Source organism: Myxine glutinosa, chromosome 8 (assembly GCF_964187855.1).
Source record: "Myxine glutinosa chromosome 8, kmMyxGlut1.1, whole genome shotgun sequence".
NCBI classification, from domain to species: domain Eukaryota; kingdom Metazoa; phylum Chordata; class Myxini; order Myxiniformes; family Myxinidae; genus Myxine; species Myxine glutinosa.
This window is the reverse complement of record NC_136268.1, coordinates 96,239,486-96,266,659: the sequence shown is the minus strand read 5'-3', so window position 1 is coordinate 96,266,659 and position 27,174 is coordinate 96,239,486. Positions and strand designations below refer to the sequence as shown.

General features: G+C 47.4%; 1 protein-coding gene across 2 annotated transcripts in view; it reads right to left on the bottom strand.

Annotated features, from left to right (window-relative positions):
• Window positions 1–27,174, bottom strand: part of LOC137432735 (calcium-activated chloride channel regulator 3A-1) — a 115,670-nt gene that overhangs the window by 63,397 nt on the left and 25,099 nt on the right. Inside the window, exons 3-5 of one of the 2 annotated variants that reach the window (XM_068124880.2) lie at window positions 24,854–24,883; window positions 22,951–23,101; window positions 18,842–18,950 (exon numbers count right to left, since the gene is read on the bottom strand). In XM_068124880.2, coding sequence (XP_067980981.2) covers window positions 18,842–18,950; window positions 22,951–23,101; window positions 24,854–24,883 — 290 coding nt within the window. The remainder of the gene's footprint in view (window positions 1–18,841; window positions 18,951–22,950; window positions 23,102–24,853; window positions 24,884–27,174) is intronic. The other variant, XM_068124881.2, reaches the window with a different exon arrangement.

Sequence of the window (27,174 nt, the reverse complement as noted above, 5' to 3'; positions counted from 1 at the left end):
CTGGGTTAAGCTGTCTACTGTACTGTGGCGGACACAAAAGCCCACTGGCGTGGTGACATCATTCCGCGCACCAAGTGGGCGGTGGCCACGCCCGAGGGGTAGGCGTGGCCTCATGATATACACCGGGCGCGCAGCCCGGAGCACGCCAGTGTTACAGTGAGCTCCTGAAATAAAGACGCTTATAAGTTACCGCTTGTCCGCTTCCTCCTTGCTCGCAAGCAGCGCGCGTAACGCCGCGCTTTACTGGTGACCCCCTCGACGTTGGATCTGCCGGAGCGATCCTTCCACACGCGACGCCATTGCCATAGCCAACTTCATCAAACTTCCCGAATTTTGAGAGGCTCAGGCCGAAGTCTGGTTCGTCCAGGCCGAAGCCCAATTTCAGCTTCGGCGCCTCACCGGCGATGACACGCGCTATTGCCACGTCGTCGCCTCCCTCGGGCCCGGCACGGCCGCTCGAGTTGTGTCCGTCCTTCGCCACCCACCGGACGGCCACAAGTATGAGGCACTCAAGCGGCTACTCCTAGCCACGTTCGGCCTCACGGACGACGCACGGGCCGACCGCCTCCTGGATCTCCCCGAGCTCGGTGACACGCGCCCGTCGGTCCGAATGGACCATATGCTGTCACTGTTGGGCGACGAAGCCCCCGGTTCTCTATTCCGGGCGCTTTTCCATCGCCAACTTCCAGCGCAGGTTCGCCTCGCGTTGGCCGGGACCGGGCTAACTGAACCCCGAGCATTGGCAGCCGAGGCGGACAGGTACTTCGACGCTTCGGACACGCGGGCGAGAGTCGGCGTGGCCGTCACGGCCCTCGTGGCTGATGCTGCTGATGCTGCTGATCCACAGCATCAGCTTATACAGCATACACAGCATGCTGATACGCACCTCGTGACCGCCGCCACGCCCCGCCCACCGCCGCGGCGAAAACCGCCACCACGGGGAAACCCGCCAACTCCACCGGCCTGGCAGAGCCAGCCGCGCTCCTCCAGCTCCACCACCTGGTGCTGGTTCCACGCCAAGTTCGGCCACGAAGCTCGGCAGTGTCATCCGCCATGCTCCTTCAACAGGTTGGGAAACGCCCGGGCCGGCGCTCAATAGTGGCGATGAGCGCCGGCCGTTCGAGCAGCCTGCTGTTCATAACGGACACCTTCTCCGGGCGCCGTTACCTGTGCGACACGGGAGCGCAGGTGAGTGTCGTTCCCGCCGGCACGTCAGACAAGCACGCCGCGGGTGGGGGCCCCGCGCTGCTTGCCACGAACGGGACGCCCATCCGTACGTACGGAAAACGCTGCCTCTCTCTGCGGTTCGGAGGGCAGGTTTTCCGATGGACGTTCGTCACCGCCGACGTGCCCATGGCACTGCTTGGCGCGGACTTCCTGTGCGCTAATGGGCTCCTGGTCGACGTCAAGCGCAGACGTCTTGTCCAGGCCGAGACATTCAGCTCGCTCGCTTGTGCGTTGCCCAGCTCAACGAGCGGCTTGCCAAGCGGCTTGCCGAACGGTTTGGTTCCGGCCACGTTGGTCTGTACGCTTCCGGCAGCGGACGCATTCACCCGCCTCCTCGCCGGCTTCCCGGCCCTCACGCGGCCCACCTTCTCGGCGGGGGCCGTCAAGCACGGGGTGGCCCATCACATCCCCACCATCGGGCCACCGGTCTACGCCCGGGCACGCCGCCTCGATCCGACAAAGCTGGCGGTGGCAAAAGCGGCGTTCGCTACACTGGAGCGACTCGGCATCGTTCGGCACTCAGAGAGCGCTTGGGCGTCGCCGCTGCACATCGTGCCGAAGCCCGGCGGGGGATGGCGACCGTGCGGGGACTATCGCCGTCTCAATGACGCCACGACTCCTGACCGCTACCCCGTCCCCCACATTCAGGACTTTTCCGCCCGTTTGGCGGGCATGTCCTTCTTCTCGAAGGTCGACCTCATACGCGGCTACCATCAGGTCCCCGTCAGGCCGGAGGACGTCCCGAAGACGGCGGTCATCACGCCATTCGGACTCTTCGAGTTCCTGCGCATGCCCTTCGGTCTGAAGAATGCGGCTCAGGCGTTCCAGCGACTGATGGACAGCGTCCTGCGCGACTTGGATTTTGTCTACGTCTACCTGGACGATATCCTCGTCGCCAGCGCGTCCCGCGAAGAGCACCTACGCCACCTCCGCACGCTCTTCGAACGCCTGGGCCAGCATGGCCTGATTGTGAACCCCGCAAAGTGCCGGTTCGGCGCCACCATAATCGATTTTCTGGGGCACCGTGTCACCAGGCACGGAGCCGTCCCCCTGCCGGCCAAGGTGGAGGTGGTGAAGGGGTTTCCGCGCCCCCGCACGATCAGAGGGCTGCAGGAGTTCCTGGGCATGGTGAACTTTTACCATCGGTTCCTGCCCCGTATCGCCCAGCTCCTGCGCCCCCTGCACGAAGCTCTCCGAGGTAAGCCGGGCAAAGGCGACGTTACCTGGACTGAGCAGATGGACACGGCGTTCACGGGCGCGAAGCTCGCCTTGGCTAACGCCACCATGCTCGCGCACCCGGCGCCCGATGCACCGATCGCCCTCACCACCGATGCCTCGGACTACGTGGTGGGCGCGGTGCACGAGCAATGGGTGCGTGGAGCTTGGCAACCGCTGGCGTTCTTTAGCCGGCAGCTTCGCCCGCCCGAACGCCATTACAGTACCTTCGACCGCGAGTTGCTCGGGCTTCACTTGGCGGTCAGGCACTTCCGCCATCTGCTCGAGGGCCGTGCGTTCACTGCCTTCGTCGACCACAAGCCGCTGATCTTCGCAATGGGAAAGGTCACGGAGCCGTGGTCGGCCCGGCAGCAGCGTCACCTCTCGGCCGTGTCCGATTACATGACGGACATCCAGCACGTCGCGGGGAAGGACAACCCGGTGGCGGATTGCCTTTCCCAGGCCGTCGCCCACGCAGTCCACCTCGGCATCGACTATGCCCGGATGGCAGTGGACCAGGCCGCTGACCCCGACGTCCAGGCCTTGCGGACCGCCGTCACGGGCCTCCGCGTCACCGAGGTGGCGTTCGACGACGCAGGCGCGGCCCTCTTGTGCGACGTCTCCCTCGGGCGTCCTCGCCCCATCGTGCCCGCGGGCTGGCAGCGCTAGGTGTTTGACGCCATCCACGGCCTGTCCCACCCGGGCGCGAGGGCCTTCCAAAGGCTGATCGCCGACAAGTTCGTGTGGCATGGCCTCCGGAAGGCCGTCCGCGGCTGGGCCAGGACGTGCCTCGCTTGCCAGCGCGCCAAGGTGCACCGGCACACCCAGGCCCCGTTGGCCCCGTTCACGGTGCCGGAACGCCGGTTTGACCACGTCCACGTGGACCTGGTGGGACCTCTGCCCCCCTCGCGGGGTTTCACCTACGTCCTCACCATGGTGGACCGCACCACCCGGTGGCCGGAGGCCGTGCCCTTGGCGTCGACAATGGCGGCCGATGTCGCGCAGGCTTTCATCGCCACCTGGGTCGCCCAGTTCGGCGCCCCCTCAGACATCTCGTCCGACCGCGGCCCCCAGTTCACCTCGGAGCTCTGGGGGGCGGTCGCGCAGGGGCTCGGGGTCCGGCTGCACCGAACCACGGCCTACCACCCCCAGGCTAACGGCCTGTGTGAGCGATTTCACCGCTCATTGAAGGCCGCGCTCCGGGCCACCCTCCGTGACGGCGGCTGGGTCGACAGGTTCCCCTGGGTCCTGCTGGGCCTCCGGACGGCGCCCAAGGAGGACCTGCGCGCATCCGCGGCGGCGTTGGTCTTCGGGCAACCGCTGCGGGTGCCGGGCGAGTTCCTCCCTGACTCCACGGCACCATGGTCCGCGGCACAGCAGCGCTCCGCTCTGCAAGAGACCGCCCAGAGGTTCGCCCCGGTGCCAACGGCATGCCACGGGCACCCACCGACGCACGTCGTCCCGGAGCTTCGCACGGCGGAGTACGTCTTCGTCCGCCACGATGCCCACCGGACACCACTGCGGCCCCCGTACGACGGGCCTTTCCGTGTGCTGGAGACCGGGGCGAAGCACTTCACCCTGGACATCGGCGGTATTCCTGACCGCGTTTCGGTGGACCGCCTCAAGCCGGCCCACCTCGACGTGGACCATCCACCGCCAGTGGCCCGACCCCCACGTCGGGGCCGCCCCCCTGCGGGCGGACCCCCGGCACCACCCAGCCCCGCCGCCACCCGGTCCTGCACCCATCCCAGGGGCAGCCAGGGGCATCCCACCTGGCATCCCTGCACCCCGGACGCCGCCGATCGCCAGGGGGCGCTTCGGCCGGGTCATTCGTCTGCCCCGCAAACTGGCCCTCCAGGTGCGCGGGAATTCTGGGGGGGCGCGTGTGGCGGACACAAAAGCCCACTGGCGTGGTGACATCATTCCGCGCACCAAGTGGGCGGTGGCCACGCCCGAGGGGTAGGCGTGGCTTCATGATATACACCGGGCACGCAGCCCGGAGCGCGCCAGTGTTACAGTGAGCTCCTGAAATAAAGACGCTTATAAGTTACCGCTTGTCCGCTTCCTCCTTGCTCGCAAGCAGCGCGCGTAACGCCGCGCTTTAGTACCATCGTAACAGAAAGAAGGTTGAGGTTAGCCGGACATATCTTTCGTCTCCCTGATATCTGCCATGCCAGAGTAGCCCTCGAATGGATAACACTAGGTGGTAAAAGGAAATAATATCGCCCGAAAAAGACCTGGCGAAACTCTTTTAAAGAAGACCTGAAGACACGAAACACCACATGGTGAGCGCGAGAGAAATTGCTATGGACCGGACAAGATGGCGACACTTTGCTGCCCAATGCCCCAATAGGGACAGGAAGAACTAATTCTAAGTAAGTAAGTACATAAATAAGGTTTACACTGTGATGTATTGAATTTTTCAGTACATATACAGTACATGTCTTCAGTCCATGTCACAGAGAAGTCAGTGACCTCTCTCTTAATTTCCTCCTCTCCTCTGGTGTAGCTCACTGCTCTCAAAGCCTGTGACCCTCTCCAGCTACTCCAGGATGAATGTATTCTTCCAGTAACTCCATGCTCATTAAACTTCCAAATCCAGGTTTTCCAACCACTTTCACACCATTACTCCTCTTTTCTATAATTCAAGGAACCATCTTCCTGAGGTTGTTCAATCCCAATTTTCCATTCACGGCTTCAAACAGGCAGTGCACCAGCATCCTGTCACCCCCTGGCCATCCCTACATGCAATCATTTAAATCCAAATTCACAGTACCTAATGTAACCCAAATCAGCTGTACCGAACCTAAACCAAATTCACAGTACCTAATGTAACCTAACACAACTGAACTGTACCTAACCGAATCCAAATTAATTGTACCTAACCTAATCCCAATTAACTGTACCTAACCTAACCCAAATGAACTGTACCTAACCTAACCCTTATTAACTGTACCTAACCAAACCCAAATTAACTGTACCGGTACCTAACCCAAATTAACTGTACCTAACCTAACTTAAATGAACTGTGCCTAACCTAACCCAAATGAACTGTACCTAACCTAACCCAAATTAACTGCACCGAACCTAACCCAAATGAACTGTACCTAACCTAACCCAAATGAACTGTACCTAACCTAACCCAAATGAACTGTACCTAACCTAACCCAAATGAACTGTACCTAACCTAACCCAAATGAACTGTACCTAACCTAACCCAAATGAACTGTACCTAACCTAACCCAAATGAACTGTATCTAACCTAACCCAAATTAACTGTACCTAACCTAACCCAAATGAACTGTACCTAACCTAACCCAAATGAACTGTACCTAACCTAACCCAAATGAACTGTACCTAACCTAACCCAAATGAACTGTACCTAACCTAACCCAAATGAACTGTACCTAACCTAACCCAAATGAACTGTATCTAACCTAACCCAAATTAACTGTACCTAACCTAACCCAAATGAACTGTATCTAACCTAACCCAAATTAACTGCACCGAACCTAACCCAAATGAACTGTACCTAACCTAACCCAAATGAACTGTACCTAACCTAACCCAAATGAACTGTACCTAACCTAACCCAAATGAACTGTACCTAACCTAACCCAAATGAACTGTACCTAACCTAACCCAAATGAACTGTACCTAACCTAACCCAAATTAACTGTACCTAACCTAACCCAAATGAACTGTACCTAACCTAACCCAAATTCACTGTACCTAACCTAACCCAAATTAACTGTACCTAACCTAACCCAAATGAACTGTACCTAACCTAACCCAAATTAACTGTACCTAACCCAACCCAAATTAACTGTACCTGTTGTTGTTGTTGTTGTTGTTGTTGTTGTTGTAACCTAATCCAAATTAACTGTACCCAACTTATTTTCACGTCAATGTGTTTCCTCCTGTCCTCTCTCTCCTTTCGCTATTCATTAATTCCCTTGCTTATTATGTCCATCTGTGGCACCGCTGCTACATTGTCAATTCCTTCCGTTTTATCCTCTGCCGCTTCACTTTTCTATGATGCAAGATTTTGTGTGTAAAAAATTATTTAATGCTGACCATTTGGGAATTTTAAAGATAGGACGTAGGAACCTGCTCTAAGTTGAACAGAAAGGATTTCTTGGTTGAGATGGTGATCACATGCTACTTTTCTGCTATGTCTCTCCTGCTGGGCAGAATGTTGATTCCATTACTAACAGGCGACAGGTTGGCTACATGTGCATTTGCTTGCACTGGTCTGCTATCCGAAGGACAATCGTGTGCCAAAATTAATTGATCAAAATTAGGTTCCACCATCTTCACGCACGCTCGAAATTAAGTAATTGTCACATTTGTATTTTTGTCGAAACTGTATTTATCTTACGTGTGTGTACCTTTTGCGTGTCCCTCGGGAGATTATCGGTGTTAATCTTTCATACCTGTATAAAATAGTCGAGTATTTCGTGCCACGCGGCCTAGTTGTTGAAGCTTCCGACCTTGAGGCTTGGTTTCTCTCCGGGCATCCAAAGCGGTTATTTTTTCATTCGTGTGTTTGTCAAATTTCAACTCGTTATTTTATCGTCCATGCGTTATTGTTTGTTTATAGTTAGTTTTGGTTTGAATTTCCTGTAACTCGTAATTAATTAATCGTGTTCTGCTCCGCGTGTGCGGCCTTGTACCCTCGTCGGTGTTTGTTAACTTACCTATATCGTGTTTTGCTTGGCTCTTAGTTTTTTCCCTTCTACCCCGAACATAATACTCTTTGTCTAACGTTTTATTCCCCCCCCCCCCCCAAAAAAAACAAAACAAAAAAACAAACAAAAAAAAAAACCAAAAACATTTATTTTCCTTTCTCCACGTGTGCTGTTGTCTCATCCTGTACTTTCTGTCCAGGTGTGCTGTTCGCCCCGCCCCCATTATCTCCTTGCCATCCACCTTTTGCCCTGTTCACGTGACTCGTGGTGGTCCCTCTCGGCCCTCCCCCCGTTGGTATTTTGTGCATATAAGATTGTTCACGGTTCTGTTTAAATATTATTTAAATATGTTTAAACTTTCCCCTTCAGTGTTTTATTCAGTGGTATATTACAACACGCTGTTTCTATTCCTCTTTAAAAGGCTTTTTTCAATTTCCTCTCCAACTCATTCCACGTCAAAAAAAAGAAATTCAATCTCTTATACGTCTCCCTCACTACATGGTCTAAATTCACATTCATTCCACCCCTCCTCCATCGTTCTGAATCGGATTGCTAACTTGAAAATCACAACAAACCCAATTTGTTATCAATGTTCGTCTTTCATTATTCATCCACTTTCTAAACTCCCCTCTTGCCCTTCCCCTCCAAATCCCCCCCCCCCCCTTGTACCTACACTCCTAAAGTCCCACCTTGCCCCTCTACTCCTAAAACTCCCCCCTTGCCCCTCCACTCCTGAACTCCCCCCTTGCCCTTCCCCTCCTAAACTCCCCCCTCACTCCTCCACTTCAAAACTCCCCCCCCAACCCCTCCCATTCAAATCTTCCCCCATACCATTCCTCTCCAATTCTCCCTCCTCCCCCCTCCTCCTCAAAGCTGCCTCCTCCCCACTTCGTCTCCCTTCTATCTCATACCTCCACCCCCCCCAACCTTCTACTTTCCTCTGCCCCCCCTCAAACAACCCCTCACTGTGCCTCATCCCTTCACCATCAAACCTTTCATCCTCCTCATCCTTCCCTTTCTTGGAACTCTTCTGTAATCTCTGACACACTATCAACTGCTCTCCCTACCTCCCCCTCTCATCCTTCATCTTACCCTACTCCTCCCCTCCCCTGTCCTGTACCCGATGCTCCCCCTCTCTCTTCATCAACGGTATGGACCTCAAACATCCGGGGCCTTCGCTCAAACCTGACTGATCTCTCCAAACAGGTTGCTTCTGACAATCCAGAATTGATCTGCTTAACAGAGACTTTCCTCCTTCAAGATGTCTCTGATTCCTTAATATCTCTTCCTGGTTACTCCATCCTCCGGCATGATAGACCTGAGCCTCATCCTGGTGGTGGGGTGGCTATCTTTATCAAAAACTCTCTTCTTCACTCTCCTTGCACTGCCCTCTCTCCTCCTCACCCTCAGGAGTACCTCTGGCTATGGCTTCCTCTCCATTCCCACCTTTTGTTCATATGTGTTCTGTACCGTCCTCCAAACAGTGATGACTCCATTTACATTTCACTGTCTGACAACATGGACCAACTTCTATCCACTCATCCCAACTCTCTCTCTTCCTCATATGTGGTGACGTCAACTGTCATCATGCCAGCTGGTTGGGTGTGGGTTCCTCTTTCACCAGTTATGGCACCTCAGCAAAGGACTTCTGTGACTCACTGAGATTGACACAATCTGTCAATTTCCCGACCTGGATCTCAGCCAATGGAGTATCTTCTCTTCTAGACTTGGTTATGACAAACTTTCCTGCTAATGTCTGCTGCTCTTCTTCTGCTCCAATCAGTTCTTCTGATCATGTGCTTGTCAAAGTGGACATCTCTCTGGCCATTCTCAGAGAGCCTCCTCAGCGTCGACGAGTCTGGCAATTCACTCAGGCCGACTGGGACTGTCTTCAAGCAGCCATCAATCGTCTGGATTGGTCTCCCATCTCCACTGCCTCTGACATCAATTCTTCCTGGGAATTCTTCCAAAGCAAACTGCTCTCTCTCATGCACAGATTTATCCCATCTCGTCTTCAGTTGTCTTACCCTTCCTCCCGTCCATGGTACACTGAATCTTGTGGTGAGGCAGTTGCCCTGAAACAACTTGCCTTTGCCTCTTGGAAGGCTAATCCAACTGAAGGCAATCTCAGTTCCTTCCACCAAGCTCAGAACAAGTGTGTGTCTACCCTCAGGAGTGCCAGGAAGCACTATCTCTCCACACTCAAGAATGAACTCTCAAACCTGTCTCCTTCCTCCAAATCCTGGTGGCATCTGGTCAAATCCGTTTCTGGTGTTTGTTCCCCCTCCATCCCCTCCCTTACCTCAAATGGCTACACAGTTGACATCGCACGTGACAAAGCCGAATGCCTCAACTCTGTGTTTGCCTCAAAATCTTTAGTCCCAAACCCATCTCTCTCTGTTCCCACCTTTCCCAGTCGAACCCAACTGCTCCTGTACTCTGTGTCCTTCTCTCCTGACAAGGTGGAGGAGTTTTTGTCTAACCTCGACTCTGATTCTGCAACTGGACCAGACGGCATCAGCCCACGGGTCCTAAAATCCTGCTCTGCCACTCTATCTCACCCTCTCTCTGTTCTTTTCACCCTCTCTTTTGCTCAAGGTCATCTGCCAGCATCCTGGAAATCAACAAACATTACCGCTTTACACAAAAAAGGTGCAAAAACAGATCCTTGCAACTACAGACCAATCAGCCTGCTCCCAATTATCAGCAAAGTCATGGAATCCATCATTGCTTCGGATATGAAATCTTTCCTCTTCTCCAATGGCTTGATCTCTGATCATCAATTTGGTTTCAGACCAGGTCACTCTACTCTGGACATGCTGCTTCTGCTGTTTCAACAATGGATGGAGGTCCTCAATGCCAAACAGGAAATCAGAGCTGTCTCCCTTGACATATCACGTGCCTTCGATACGGTCTGGCACTCAGCTCTGCTCACCAAACTCTCCTTATGTGGTATCCATGGAAATCTCCATGCATGGCTTGCGGACTTCCTCTCTGGTCGTAGTCAACGTGTGGCCCTGAATGGATTTCTCTCATCTCCCCATCCTGTTCAGGCTGGAGTTCCCCAAGGCAGTGTTCTGGGCCATGTGCTTTTTCTGGTCTTTATCAATGATCTCTCCGACTCTCTGGAAAATCCTCTCTATCTCTTTGCTGATGACTCCACCCTCTGCCACTCCATTCCTCTTCCCTTAGATCGGCAGCCTGTAGCCTCCTCACTCTCTGAAGACCTGGACAAAATCACAGACTGGTCAAACAAGTGGAACATGTCTTTCAATCCTGACAAATCTCACACTCTTACTATGTCTCTCCGAAAAGATCTACTGGACAACCCTCTCATCTACTTTCTCAACAATCCTCTCCAAGAAGTTCTGTCGCTCAAGCTTTTGGGTCTCACTATCTGCCATGATCTTTCTTGGGAAAACCACATTTCCAAGCTGGCCTCCAAAGCCAGTCGCCGACTGGGCATCCTCCGTCGTGCGAAGTCCTTCCTAGGCACACCTGAGCTCCTCACCACATACAAGGCTTTCATCCACAGCTCAATGGAATACTGTTCTCCCCTATGGGCCGGTGCTCCTGCCTCACACCTAGCTCGGCTTCACGCTGTTGAAACCAAAGCTTTCAGAATCATTGGAATCTCCCGCGATGAAGCTATCTCTGAGGGCCTTTCACTCACTCACCGCAGGCAGGTAGGTGGTCTTTCTGTCTTCTACCGACTCCTCTCCGGCCTTGCTCCCCCAGCTCTCTCTGTGCTCTGTCCCCCAAATATTCCTATAGGTCGCACAAGATCTGCCAGCAACCCTTTGATGGTGAAACTGCCGAAATCTCGGCTCTCTGCTCACCTTCACTCTTTCATTCCTCTTTTCTCCCACCTCTGGAACAAACTCCCACACTCCCTTCAATCCCACTCCTCCCTCCATGTCTTTAAAACAGCTGTTCACCACCATTTCTTGTCTTCCCCCATCCAAAACCTTGATCTTTTCTACCCCCGCTAATTCACCCCAGATCCACCTTGTTTGAAATTCCAACTTCTTTCCTGGAAGTCCTGGCAGTGTCCATATGTTTTATACCTCTCCCACCCCTCCCCCTTCCCATGCCTCCCCCCCCCAAAGCCCTCTCCCTCCCACAGATCTCTCGATGTCTCCATGTCTCTCGGTCCCTGCTCTCAAATGTTGTGTTTGTGTCCTTCCCCCTCTCTCCCTATCTTGTCTACTGCTCCCGATGTTATATGTTTTTTCTGTCGGTTTGTCTTTCTGTGTGATTAATGTTCGCTCTTTCACGAGCCTCGATCTTGTATACAAAAACAAAACAAAAAAAAAACGCTACAGGATGTTATCCTTGATGCACTCTTGGCATTTCTCACTTTTATTGAGATGGAGGTCCTCCCTTGCTTCGGTAAAGAGAACAATGCAGCAACGTCACAAAATCTCAGCAAGGACAAGAAGTCCTGAGAGAAGGTTCCCTTTGTGTTTCTTAAATGTTGTCTCTTGTGGGAAATGTCCTTTGTGATATATACAGTGCCTTCAGAAACTATCCTCACCCAATGACTTTTTTCACCTTGACTTTTTGTGCACTGCTCCTTTCCTATGCCATCTCCAGGCGCTGCATAACGTCATTGCCGGGCACCGAAGGGGGCTCGGCAATGACACGCTGAAAGGGAGTACTCAGTTTTCACTCTCGTCGTTTGTTTTCTTGCTTTTTCGTTTTCTTGTTTGTTTGTCCGGGTGATATCTCAACCATCCTTTGAGCTAGGAAGCTGAAATTTGGGCACAATCGTGAGTAAGTACTTTGTCAAAAACGGTATTTTTGATTTATTGATCAATCAATTAATCGATTATTATTAAATTATTCGATTAATGACTAAAAAAATTTTTAAAGTTACAAATTTGGATGAAATGGTGGTGGTTTATCTATATTATAATAGCCAGGTGAAGCCGGTGTTGTCAATAAACGAGTACGTATTATGTTGAAAACCTGATTATGCCTTGGCTCGAGAATCCGAAGCGCAGTGGGCGCAGCCATTTTGCAGAGGCGGAAGTATGCATAACAAATTTAAAACGTTCATTAGGAGTCTCTTTCACCCGTCGTCGTTTGATTCACAATCTTATGCACCTCCGATGTATTAATAAAATAATTTAAGACCAACATCGGCCCACACGGGCCTGGTTATCTTCAACAAAACGCGTCACCAAACACCGGACCCAATGAGAGTCGAGCATTTGCAAAAATATTTCTAAAATGAAATCACTCACTGGATGGAGTGCTGGAGACAGCCATCGACCGGATGCGGAAGTTTGCATAAAACAATTGCGAAAAAGTTCAATAGGAGTTTGTTTCACCCGTCATTCTTTGATTCATAATCTAATGAAACCTCTCATTAGTAATTAAAATACGTTAAGACCAACCTCGTTATCTTCAACGAAAATCGTCATCAAAGACCAGAACCAATGAGATTCGAGCATTTGAAAAAATATTTTTTTACAAGCTTATTACGCGTTTCGGACGGTGAAAACGGCGTCAAATATTCTCACATTGACGAAAAATTATTTTTTAGAAATCTCGTGGCCGTCGGAGAACCGAATCAGCCAATCAGCGCCCTCGACACAGGACATCTTACCAGCGCCCTCGACACGTCTGCGATGCCGGGAACGAGGTTGGTGCAAAACAACCGAATCACGCGTAAGCATATACTGCTCGAAATAGTTCTCATCATATACTCAAATTTCCTAAGCTAAATCGTCATTGCTTTGGGCACTGTTGTCTGTTACGGAGAAAGAACAAGAACTGAAATGAAAGGAAAAATGGTACAACCTCCACCAGTGCTATCATCACTGAAACATGATTCGACAACAGTCCGTGGTAACTTGAGAGAGGTTTTTACGTTGCACCAAGTAAAGCCATCGGATGTGACACCATTGTCTTCTTTTTGGGAATATGCTGCAGTCGATGTCCCTGGTGATGGGTCATGTTTTTTTGGGAGGACTGTCTGCTCTTCTCTTTTACCAAGTCTTACCAGGTACGGTACCTACTACACCTACCTACTACCAACTACCTAACCTACTGATGCCATAGTGATGGGTAAAAATAGTGGCAAGAGGCTTTGGCTTCGCCGGCTCATTGCGGCTTTGCAGTCGGTACTAGTAGCCGTAGATGATTCTGTCTGTCTGTCTGTCTGTCTATCTGTTGGGTGTCTGTCCGGGGTGTGGCTTACTCGGTTTGCAGAGTAGCTCCACCCTTAGCTCCACCCATTCTGGGAGAGGCTTCATATAATTATAAACAAATATCCACCATTTTATTAACTCGCATAGCTTTGAGGCCTGTTTTGTAGGCCCGTGGTGTCTTGCTCTCTCTCCCAGTTTTATTTCAAATCAAATTCGATATATCATTTCATTTTTCACAGTCGCTAACATAGTTTTAGACTCGGTTGAAAAAAAACGGGAAGAAAATCCGATGAAAGTTGCCGTTTATAGAACGAAATGAATTCTCAAACGCCTGTAACTTCAAGGCCATTGAGTCTCTCTCACGCCTTTATCTCCAATCTAACTCACCATATGATTTCATTTTTATCGATGGTTTTAGACTCGGTGTCAGCAATAATTGAGAACATTCCACACACGCGGGAAAATGCAGAGATATATTTTTTTAAAATCGCGTCATGGTGTATCATACACCGCCCAACATGACACCGACGGCAACGTGTCAATATATATAAAAAATTCGCTTTTGCTTTTCCGTTAAGATATATTACTTTTTCGTTTGATGACAGTCGTCACAAAAACGTCAACAATGATGCCGACATATATTTCTTCGTTTTTATTTCATTCAACATTATTAGCCGGAAGTAAAATACGTTTCAGGAAATTACCGAGAGATATTTCTTCGTTTTTTTTATTAGTGATGTGCGCATACACTTTAAATAGGTTTATTTGAAATCTTTAATTTTCCACAATATAATTTACTTGCCATTTATCATTTGATGATTACGAGACACTTCCTCTTGAGGATCGTGACAATTCATGCGCTGCGTGGAAACTTCTATTTCCAAAATGAATGAGACGATCGATGAAGAACGCAGACTTGAACAGGATGTAGCAAGAAAACGAATGAGACGGGCGAACGAGTCCGTCGACGAACGTCAATGCAAACTTGCGGGGTCACCCGTGGGAATCCCACGGGCATGGATGTGTGTGACATTTCGACATATTGAGTTAGATGCTGCACATTCATTTTTACAAAATGGTTACTGGCAAGTCATCAGATCCAGAAATGGTGTAATGAACACAATTTATTTTCGCGCAAGCAAGAAAGCAAGACGGGCCGATTTCCGATTCCGACGGGCCGACGGGTGAGACGGGCCGATTTGGAGCAAGAAAAAGAATGAGACGGGAGAAAAACGAGAGAAACGAGACGGGGAAAGCCGATTGGAGAGGCGAGTGAGGAGCGATTGGAGAGGCGAGTGAGGAGCGATTGGAGAGGCGAGTGAGGAGCGATTGGAGAGGCGAGTGAGGAGCGATTGGAGAGGCGAGTGAGGAGCGATTGGAGAGGCGAGTGAGGAGCCATTGGACAGGCGAGTGAGGAGCGATTGGAGAGGCGAGTGAGGAGCGATTGGAGAGGCGAGTGAGGAGAGATTGGAGAGGAGAGTGAGGAGTGATTGGAGGGGAGTGTGAGGCGCGATTGGAGAGGAGTGTGAGGCGCGATTGGAGAGGAGTGTGAGGCACGATTGGAGAGGAGTGTGAGGCGCGATTGGAGAGGAGTGTGAGGCGCGATTGGAGAGGTGTGTGAGGCACGATTGGAGAGGAGTGTGAGGCGCGATTGGAGAGGAGTGTGAGGGGCGATTGGAGAGGAGTGTGAGGCGCGATTGGAGAGGAGTGTGAGGCGCGATTGGAGAGGGGTGTGAGGCGCGATTGGAGAGGAGTGATTGGAGGGGAGCGTGAGGCGCGATTGGAGAGGAGTGTGAGGCGTGATTGGAGAGGAGTGATTGGAGGGGAGTGTGAGGCGCGATTGGAGAGGAGTGTGAGGCGTGATTGGAGAGGAGTGTGAGGCGCGATTGGAGAGGAGTGTGAGGCGCGATTGGAGAGGAGTGATTAGAGGGGAGTGTGAGGCACGATTGGAGAGGGGTGTGAGGCGCGATTGGAGAGGAGTGTGAGGAACGATTGGAGAGGAGTGTGAGGCGCGATTGGAGAGGAGTGTGAGGCGCGATTGGAGAGGAGTGTGAGGTGCGATTGGAGAGGCGTGTGAGGGATTGGAGAGGAGAGGAGTGTGAAGGATTGGAGAGGTGAGGGATTGGAAAGGAGAGGAATGTGAGGGATTGGAGAGAAGAGGAGTGCTAGGTGGAGAGAGGAGAGTGTCAGGTGGAGACAGGAGAGTGTCAGGTGGAGAGGAGTGAGGGGTCACATATTATGTGAAATAAATAAATTGTGTTCATTACACCATTTCTGGATCTGATGACTTGCCAGTAACCATTTTGTAAAAATGAATGTGCAGCATCTAACTCAATATGTCGAAATGTCACACACATCCATGCCCGTGGGATTCCCACGGGTGACCCCGCTAGTATATTATATTAGCCAATTGATTAATTATTTAATTTTTTAAGATTATTATTTATTTATTTTCATTATTAATCATTTATTTATTTTCTTTCTCATCTGGGCAATATCTCAGGCACCTTTTGAGCTAGCAAGCTTATATTTGGACTTGGCAATGACCAAATGATTTGGCTGTAAAGGGTATTTTTGATTTATTGATTCATCAATTAATCGATCAATTATTTTTGGATTAATTAATTAATTGTTTAATTTTTTAATTAATGATTATTTAATTAAATTTCTAAAAGTTACATCTTCGAATGAAGCACTAGTGGTTTAGTTATGCTGTTAGACAATTGATTAAGAAAATATTTTAATGACGATCTTTTATTTATTTTAATTATGCAATTAATCAATCAAATATTGTGCACCTCTCTCTCCAAATAGAGTCTCTATGAGCTGCACGGTGGTATTGCCGGACGCCAGAGGCACCCCGGCAATGCCGCGCTGGAGGATATTTCATTATTTGGCATGGGGGTGTAGTTCGAATGTATCTGTACTTGTTTTCTTGTTTTCTTGTTTGTTTTCTTGTTTTCTTGTTTGTTTTCTTGTTTGTTTTCTGGTTTTCTTGTTTGTCCGGGCGATATCTCAGCCATCCTTTGAGCTAGGAAGGTGACATTTCAGCAGAATAGTGAGAAACTGTTTTGACAAAAATGCTGTTTTTTGTTTTTTGATTAATCAATTAATTGATAAGTTACTTAATTTTTATCGATTAATCAAGCACTTATTTATTTCCTTTCTCTTCTGGGCATTATCTCAGGCACCTTTTGAGCTTGAAGCTGATATTTGGACACGACAATGACCAAGTGATTTAGCTGTAAAGGCTATTTTTAATTTATTAAACACTCTGAAGCAGGTTCTCCTCAAGGATTTGCCTCTATTTGGCTCCATTAATTGTTCCCTCTATCCTTACAAGTCTCCAAGTCCCTGCCACTGAAAACCATCCATGTAGCATGATGCTGCCACCACCATGCTTCCCTGTAGGGATATTAGATGGGTGATGAGCTGGGCTCGGTTTCCAGCAGTTGTAGCACTTTGAATTCAGGCCAAAGAGTTCAATTTTCGTCTTTTCAGACAACAGAATATTTTGCCTAATGCTCTCAGTCTTTCACGTGCCTTTTTGCAAACTCTCGGCGTGCTGTTATGTGCCGTTTTCTCAGGAGTTGCCTCCATCTGGTCACTCTCCACTAAAGCCTAGATTTGGGAAGTGCTGCAGAGACTGTTGTCCTTCTGGCAGGTTTTCCTGTCTCAGCCAAGGAACTCTGTAGTTCTGTCAGAGTAGTTATTGGGTTCTTGGCCACCTCCCTGACCAAGGTCCTTCTTGCCCGGTTGCTCAGTCTCTGTAGTTCTGTTAGAGTAGTTATTGGGTTCTTGGCCACCTCCCTGACTAAGGTCCTTCTTGCCCGGTTGCTCAGTTTGGTCGGACGGCCACCTCTAGGAAGAGTCTGGGAAGTTCCATATTCTTTCCATTTCCTAATGATGGAGCTCATTTTGCTCTTGTGAACTTTCAACACTCTAGAAATTGTTTTATACCCTTCCACAGATCTATGCCTCCTCATAATTCTATCTAGGAGCTCTATGGACAGTTCTTTGGACTTCATGGTAGAGTTTCTGCTTTGACATGCACTGTCAACTGAGGGACCTTATACAGAAAGATTTCTGAGAGACATTATACGGTTTCTTTCTGAATAATGTACAATCAATTGAATTGGCCACAGGTGGACTCCGATCAAGTTGTAGAGACATGTCAAGGTTGATCAAAGGGAATTGGATGCACCTGAGCTCAATTTGGAGTGTCATAGCGAAGGGGTTGAATACTTATTGACTCAAGAGATTTCATAATTTAATTTTTATTTAATAAAAAAAATTATATTAAAAAAATTACTGACATTCTGGGGTATTATGTGTAGATCAGTGACAAAATATCTCAATGTAAACCGTTTTAAATTCAGGCTGAATCACAACTAAATGTGAAAAAGGTCAAGGGGTGTGAATACTTTCTGAAGGCACTGTATACAGTATTACTTCCAGATGTGGATAGCATAGAATGGAGATGGATTTGTTGGCAGTGAAGAAGCAACAGTTTTGAGAGATAATGGTATGTAAGGTGGTGGCAGTAGAGTATGTCACCACCCAGCACAAGTGTGTGGCGTGTGTTGTACACATGAATAAAAGGATGGTTGCTGCAACTTTCTTCGGCTGGAAGAGCATAGAAAGAATGAATATATATTTCCACAAGGATCCTGACTGGTAGGATGTGTCGACCACACACACTATCCTGTCTGGATGCTCCAAACATCTGGAGATAGCCTGGAAAACTTAAACTGGAATAAGGATAAATGTCAGGCTCTGTGCACACTACAGAAAGCAGATCTGACTACTCGTTGATCCTCCTCTCGTTCAGGTGCTCCTCCCCAGCCGAGCTCACCCATTCCTGTCGAGAATGTAACATTGTTCTCGGTTCTCCTGCCTAACATGCTGTAGCAGACCTAACCTGTAGGGGACTGCAGTGAGCAGCAAGTTCTACTTTGTACTTTGTAACAAGATCTACAACTACTTTGTACTTGCCAGAGGTTTATCCTTTTAATTACCTCCGCCTCCAAAGATGGGTGAGGTTATGTTTTCACCCCTGTTTGTATATCTATCTGTCCATCTGTTTGTGAAGTAGGATATCTCAAAAAGTTGCGGACAGATTGGAATGAAATTTGGTGGAGAGGTTAGGTATGTGACACGGACGAAATGATTAGATGTTGGTGAAGATCCGGAACCGGATCTGGATACGAGAGTTTTTAAGTGATTCTTCACCATTGAGTGATAGGACCAAAAACGATACATAGCACGATATCTCAAAAAGTTGTGGATGAATTATAACAAAATTTTGTGGATGAATTATAACAAAATTTTGTGGATGAGTTGAGTATGTGACAAGAACAAGCCGATTAGATTTTGGTTCAGGTCCGAGTCCAGATCCGGCCTATCAGTGGGATTAAAACCGTACACTAGTCAGCCTGGCGGAGGTACGCGCTCTACCGAGTGCTGTTCTAGTTGATATTTTATTTACTCTTCATTGTCCGATATTGTGATTTTGCAAAACAAATATAAATCTTGATAATTCAGTTCCACCTGATAAGCTCCAACTTGCCCATGGAAGAGATGTAGAATTTCTCCTCCACACCATATTCGTCAAACAACCCCCACCAGTAATGTCCCCATTCGTGCACAAGCACACGTTCTGGAACAGGAGGGATGCACAGTGACATTGCAGCATACCCTAAAAAATGGTGTTGGAAAGTATTCGTTCTGTAAATTATCATCTTTCTGTTGCCATAAAAACATGTGAAATTTCCATTGCTGTCAATATGGTAAACAATTATGTCGTGATTTTATGAAGTTGTGAAGGCAGCATTATTAAGCACTCATTGAGAAAGGCCTACCAGGGTCAAAACCTGGTGAAGAGTAGAATTATTTTTTTCTTTTGTGATCCTCAATGACAATAACTGACTGAACCGTGAACTGAGGATGAGCTGCAACTGCGTTAGTTTCACTGAAGGACTTCCTGGTAAACAATATTGAGAGTTTCCAAAAAGTCCTTTGGGGCTTCCCACTCTGCTTGCTGTCACGTACAGCTTGGCCATGTGAGAATATGAGCTCTTGAAGACTTCGGCCGACAACCTTGAGGCTTTGTCCGTGGGACTTCGACTATGCCGAAGCAGACACTGAGAGGATACTGAATTTGCCTAAAGTGAAAAGGCAAGCCTGTGTATGATTGGATGACCAGTATCCTTGGAATCATGGCTTGCTCTCCATTATTTGCTCCAGTGGCGATGGTGATATGTAGGCAATTCTGCAGCAACTGGTTGAACATTCCTTGAGTTCCGTTGCTCAAGGTTGCGTAAGAACATGGCTGGTACTCTAATTTCAGAAGGAGGTGATAAGGTGGCAGGCCTGAGAGCTCCAGGCTGTTCAGGAACTCTGTGGGATATGCAACTGTTTCGTCATCACTCATGGCTTTGTCCATGGATTTGTAGGAAGTGCCTCCCTGGGAAGTTTTGTAAAAGTTCCCAGTTGATTGTTTTTACTGATTCAAGGATTGCATGCTCACCCAGCTACTCCATGTCTTTGTTGTGTTGCAGTAATGTTTGGTACACCCTTGACTGGAGATTATTTGGCTGAAAATATTATGGTCCCCAATTTTTGTGGTATACTGATGAAATATCCATCACTAACATGAGGCACCTGGCCATCTCCAATCCTCAACAACAGTTTTGCAAATTGACTTGCATCATGATGACCTCGTAGGAAGGATTGCATGTTTGTTGTCATGTCAGATGAAGACTTTGTATATTCTTCCATAGACTTGAAGATTTGCGGCAAGTGTCGATCACGTTGGCTTTCATTCCACCACGCACAATAGGAAGAGTTTGGCGGAAATCTCCTGACAAAACCAACAAATGCCCACCCATGAGGTTGCTGCTCTGGAGGATGTCCTTCGGTGTTCGATCGAGAACTTCCATTGCCGGTTGGTGTTTCACGCATCCAATTCAAGGCTGAACAGCTGCCACATTCTTTGTTCATCTCACCCACACAGCTTGAGACTGGTGGGTTGTTGCTGTCCCAGGTTATGGCTGCCTTGTAGTTTTCTTCTCGTCTCATCTTTCTTTGTCATGCTCTTACACCTGCAATTCATTGTCGGTTGGCAACTCTCCTGGCAGAGGAAGCCCATGCTATTTCTGCAGACAATGAAATGCCCTTGTCATCCACTGGTGATTAGCATCCCCCCTGGAAAAGTAAGTCTTTGCTGTTTCTGTCGCCCAAGCCCTTGTCATCTGCTGACTTTTAGATGAAGGTTGTTTCTCGGTCTCTTCTTGTGGTTCCTGCAACCAGCCTGATTTATAAATGAGGTAGTTGAGGTGCTTGCTGCAAATTATATTAGTTTTCTTCCACTTTGGCATATTGATGGCACCAAATTAGCAGATGTGACCCTGTCAGCTGAGTTTTCTGACAATAATGATGCTTGGTGAATTGATTCAGTATGTGAGGATCAAGCTTGGTGAATTGATTCAGTATGTGAGGATCAAGCTTGGTGAATTGATTTTGCCTGAACCGACTGTTTATCTAGAAAATGATACATGCACAACTATAAGTCACTACAACTCCATATTATATTCTTCGCACATGAATCAACTCATAACCATCTATCCCAACTCTATGTTCCACATCTGTGGTGATTTAAAATGTCACCATGCACTGAAACCATCAAGTAAGAGGGTTGTGTTGGAAAGGGTTACTAGGTGTAATAAAGATCATGAGTCAGGGTGGGGGATGATATGAGGCAGGCATGCACTGCCTGATTGAGGCCCTGGAAGGAAGAATGGGAAAGAACAGTCTGGAAGGCAGTTCCATTGATTGGGGGAAGTGAGGAACAAAGGAGTTGAGATGTGCAGTCAGCCTGGAATTTGGAAGTTTAACAGGAGAGGGTTACTGGAAGAATGTGTGCATCTTGCAGTTTCTGTGGAGGGTTGGAAGACTAAGAGCAGAGTGAGAAATATTGGAGAAGATGCAGTTTAAAAAATGGAGACCACCAACCTGCCTGCGATGTGAAAGCAACAGACCTTGTGCTTCAGCCTCATCATGGGAGATTCCAATAATTCCGGGAGCGTTATATTCCACACAATCCAGGAGAGACAGATGTTATGCTGGGACACCAGTCCATTGCAGAGACCAGTACTTCATTGAGCTATGGAAAAATGCCTTGTAGACTGTGAGTAGCTTTGATTTTCCAAGGAAAGACTTATATCGATCGAGGATGCCCACTCCGCAGCAAGCTTAGGAGGTCAGCTTTGCCATGTGGTTGGCCCAGGCGAGGTTATGGCTAATGGCGAGGCCAATAATTTCAAGAGACTGAAGCTCTTTCAGTGTCTGAATATTTAAATAGACAGGTGGGTCAGTTTGACGACCCTTCTAGTGTAATCGCGGGAGATGGTAAGATTTTCCAGGATTGAAGGACATCCTCCATTTAACAGTCCAGCATCTAATCAATTCCAGATCAGCTGAGAGTGACTTACACCTGCAGTCTGCCTAGCAGTGGGATCAGGTATGATATGACACAATGCGGAGTCGTCTTCAAAAAGAAAGACCAAAAAGAAAGAAGAATTTCCAGTTCAAGTTTCTTTCAACCCTCAACTCGAAATCTAATAGTGGACCAGAGGGCATCAGCTCATGTGTCCTTTAAAAAACCCTGCTCTGCTGTTCTTGCACATTTTTTCTCTGCCCTTTTCACCCTGTCATTTGTGCTAGGTCATCTTTCATCTGGTTGGAAATTCCTCCTTGGACATGCTGCTTCTACTTACCAAACAATGGTTGGAGGCCCTCGGTGCGAGACATGATATTAGGGCCATCTATCTGGACATATCTCGTGCTTTTGATCCAGTCAGTATCAAAAAGGCATCCTGTCTTTTTGTCCAAACTCTCTGCCTACAGCATCCAAGGCCAGCTCTACACTTGGCTTACTGACTTTCTCTGCTCTCGTATTTGACATGCAGCACTCAATGAAATCCTTTAATATCCTCTCCCTGTCAAGGCTGGAGTGCCCCAAGGCAGTGTTCTGGACCCGTGATATTCCTGATGTTAATAACTGATCTCTTTCTCTTTGGAAAATCCTCTTTATCTATTTGCTGGTGACTCCACCCTCTGCCGTGACATCCCTCATCCTTCAGACAGAAAGGTTGCAACGTCTTGCCACATTTCAAAATTTGCCTCCAAAGCCGGCTCCTGACTTGGCATTCTCCGTCGTACAAAGTCCTTCCTTGGCACACCTGAACTCTTATCCACCTGCAAGATTTTCATCCACAGCTTGATGGAGTACTGCTCTCCCCTTTGGGCTGACTCCCTTGCCTCACATCTTGCTCAGCTTGAAGCTATGGAAGCCAAGGCCTTTAAGATTATTACAATCTCCTGCAATGAAGCTGAGTCTATGGGCCTATCACTTTGCTATCACAGACAGGTCCGTATACCACCTTCTTTCTGGTCTTGCACCCTTTGCTCTTTGTGTGCTTTGTCCCCTTCGGGCGTATTCAACGACACCTCGGGCACATTCAACAACACCTTGTGCATATATTCAAAAATAACTCGTACATATTCAACAACAATTTGGGCATATGTAACAACACTTGGGGCAAATGTAACAACACATCAGGCATATCCAACAACACATCAGGCATGTTCAACATTACCTCGGGCTCCAAAATAATTTTGCAACTCATCATCGAGTATAAATTCTGGAGTAAAGTGAATGAAATCTCCCTGAACTCCACATTGTCCAAACTGGAATGTATATGGTCCATGGCCCATCAGTACATCTGGAATATCAATTCGTATGTCTGCCTGCAAATACATTCATTCACCAATTGTGAGGGATAAAAATGAAAGCCTTGAAATTATTCAATCTTTTTTTTTTAAAGTTTAAGTGGTAGAACATGATTTTTAGTTTTTATTGTTTTATCTCATAAAAGGTAACAAATAGATGTAGGCTTTTAAGAAAGTGTGATCCATAATAATAATAATAATAATTATAATAATTCATTTATTTTGTATAGCGCTTTTCCAGAAGCCCAAAGGCGCTTTGACAGAGTGGAAAACATAATGCATAACAATACATGAAAACAACAATTGCAAAAAGACAAGAATCAATAGGGAAATATTTAAAGCAAAAGGAGGAGGAAGGAGAAGAGATAGTCAGGGGTTAGATGCTGTGGGTTGAATGTTGAATGCAGTGTTGAACAGGTGGGTCTTTAGTGATGTTTTGAATGTGGTGAGTGAGGAGGAGTCTCTGATGGTGTGAGGTATTGAGTTCCAGAGGGTGGGAGCAGCGATGGAGAAGGCCCTGTCCCCCCAGGATCTGAATTTGGTCTGGATGGAGGGGGTCAGGAGGTTGGTACCAGCAGAGCGGAGGTTGCGGGTGGGAGTGTGTCTGGAGAGGAGGTCAGCCAGGTAGGATGGGGCCAGGTTATGGAGGGCTTTGTATGTCAAGAGGAGGATTTTGTACTGGATTCTCTGGGGGATGGGGAGCCAGTGAAGCTTGTAAAGGACGGGGGTGATGTGGTCACGGGTCCGGGAATGGGTGAGTAGACGGGCAGCGGAGTTCTGAATGTATTGGAGTTTATTGGTGATTTTTGAGGGTGAACCATAGAGGAGGTTATTGCAGTAGTCCAGACGGGAGGTGATGAAGGCGTGGATGAGGGTTTCTGCAGCCGTGGAGGAGAGGGATGAGCGGAGACGGGCAATGTTTTTCAGGTGAAAGAAGGCTGACTTTGTGATCTGTTTAGTGTATTTGTCGAAGGAAAGGGTTTGGTCAAAGATGACGCCAAGATTCCGGATGTGAGGGGAGGTGGATACTGGGATACCGTCGATGTTGAGGGCAAAGTTATGGGTGGATTTTGTGAGCGTTTTTGGGCCAATGATGATTATTTCAGATTTATCACAGTTAAGCTTGAGGAAGTTGATTTGAAGCCAGGATTTTATTTCAGTGATGCAGTTTGTCAGGATAGAGTGGGTGTCGGTGGAGACGGACTTGGTGGAGATGAAAAGCTGGATGTCATCGGCGAAGCAGTGGAATTGGAGACCATGACGGCGGATTAAGTGACCGAGGGGGGACAGGTAAAGGATGAAGAGGAGGGGGCCAAGAACTGAACCTTGGGGGACACCTTGGGGGAGGGGAGCAGTGGGGGATTTGCAGTTATTGATGGAGATGAACTGGCGTCTGTCAGAGAGGTATGATTTAATCCAAGAGAGGGCAGTGCCGGTAACGTTAAAGGTGGATTCAAGTCGGGTGAGGAGGATGGTGTGATCGATGGTGTCAAAGGCAGCGCTGAGGTCGAGGAGGACGAGAATGTTGAGGTTGCCAGCGTCAGAGGAGAGGAGAAGGTCGAAGATCCATGATCTTCTTTCCAAATATATTCCATAAACATCCATAGTCTGTCCTTCTTCCTGCTCATATAGATTTTCTCTCAAAGAGAACAACACAACCCATAATCAATGGTACCCATAACCCTTGTTAATCAATTTCTACATTTGCTGGTTTGCCACAATTTGGTTTATTCATTATTTAATTCAACGATCTATTAAAAATGTGTTTACCTCTGTTTCACTTTGCTGTCGATTGCAGTCCTATGAAAGACAAAGCATTGGTGATTCTCTTGATTTTGATCTTGAAAATATTTCAAATGATCTTCTTGGATTATGTGATTCAATCTACATTGTTGTGACGTTTTGCCATCGCTGTTTTTAAGATTCTTGCTGTTTACAAAGACCATTGTAAACAGCAAGAACAGTAAGAATCCCACTCCTGACACCAATGTAACGGCAGACCGTGGGTGGACATGTGGTTCAATATTCCACCCGAACGGTCACCAATGTAGCAGCGGATAGTCCTCGGAAGCTTTACACCGTCTGCCGGAAAAGCCGAACAGATCTCTTCTTCGGTAAGATCATTGTAATAAACATTGAAATAAGCAAGAACAATGTAACACCATTGTAATAAACTGACGGGAAGGCCTCCTTTTACAAAGCATGAATTTGCGGGTTCATATATAATATGGTTCTTGTCTTTGGACCCGAGTCGAGTCTTTTCAATGTGGAGCACTCTCCATTATTCGTATCAATCCGAAGAAAGTTTTAGCAAAAGGTGTTTTTTCCCATGGTAAACTGCTTGCAAGCCTTGCTGTTATTTTATTATAACTAGTGAGGTACCTGTGCTACGCACGGGTAGGAGGCCAGAAGCAAACAGACAATGCAGAAATGGTGAATGCTAAAGCATGAAACCAATAAATTCCACATTCCTGTAGCACTTTCAGTCGTACATCAGACATGGACAGCAAGTTCGTGAAGGACTTCCATGAAAAACGTACCCGTTCGCAAACAAACAGGTACGTTTGTTCCATAACCAGTCAATGGCGAATCTGCATATGGCAATCCACGAATTTCACGCTTAGAAAGTATAAACCGTCATGGCATTTCGTCATTCACTTGAACTCGATATCTCTTTTTTTCATTCCAAACAACATAACTCCAATCACAAATTAAATAGCATTAATATAAAAAACAAACTTTTAACAACATTCGTGACATAAACAAATATTTAAATCCTGATGTGAAGTTCCGTGCTGTTGGGTGAACACAATTACGAATTCAAAATCATAATTGTATTCACTCAATTCCAATCATGAATTGATACTTTAACAAAACGATTAACACGATTAACGTTTAACGATTTAACATTACGATTGAATGACGGTTGTATTGGGATATTATCAAACCCGCTCATTGCCGTCATCTGTCCACTTCCACATTCGCGGCAGGTTCGTAATTCTCATCAAAATCTAAACAGTATTTGTAGAATTTCAACAAAAGCCACATCACTGTTCATATCGGTAAATATTATTCCATGTGTTTGGAAAAATTGGAAAAATTGGAAAAACAATATAGCCTATTTTACTCCAGGCGGTCCCAGGATTATCCACCCAAAATATCGTTGCGATTGGTTGAGCCGTTTTTGCGGTACCTTCAAACGGACAGACAGACGGACGGACATTTGGTGAATTATAGTAAGATGGTGTTACACCACCCCCTCTCAATGCCATTCAACCAGCATTGGTTGCTTTTGGAAGTATACCTTCTTCTTCTTCTTCTCCTTGCTTTTCTTATTTCTCTCGCATGTACCAGTCTTACAAGTCACTATCCTTTTTACCTTTATTATATTGTTTCTCAAATTTCATTATTCCATTCCTGCCCCTTTCTGTTGTCTTTTAAGCAAGTTAAATATCAGCACTGATTTTACACCATACATCAAAACCTTTCGCTTAATTTCGTGTAACACCACCAAATGTCATCTGATATGCACTATGAAATTATGTTTAAGAAAATTAATTACATTGTTTTATAATTTATCATCATGTAAATTTGATTACATTGTCCTATTATTAGTCACGTGCTATGTTTTGTTGTGCAATATCCCTAATGCGATGATGCGTCTATTTATGGTTATTTCATAGCTACTTTCAATGAAAGAATTTATTTGCATGGAATTTAAGTTACATTCCTGTAATTTTATGCACACATCGATACTTATGAAGTGTTCTCTGTGTTTCTTTCGATCACATTAGAAGGTCTTCAATGAGCCTCGATACTGTAATAACTAGAACGGCACTCGGTAGAGAGCATAACCCCGCCAGGCTGAACAGTTTACATTTTGTATCCCACTGATAGGCCGGATCTGGATTCAAACCTGAACCAAAATCGAATCTCTTGTTCTTGTCACCTTACCAACTCGTCCCCCAAGTTTTGTCATAATCCGTCCACAACTTTTTGAAATATCATGTCCACAACTTTTTTGTCCACTGTCAACTTTTTTTTGTCCACAACTTTTTGAAATATCATCTGCCATATAAAACACAATGTCA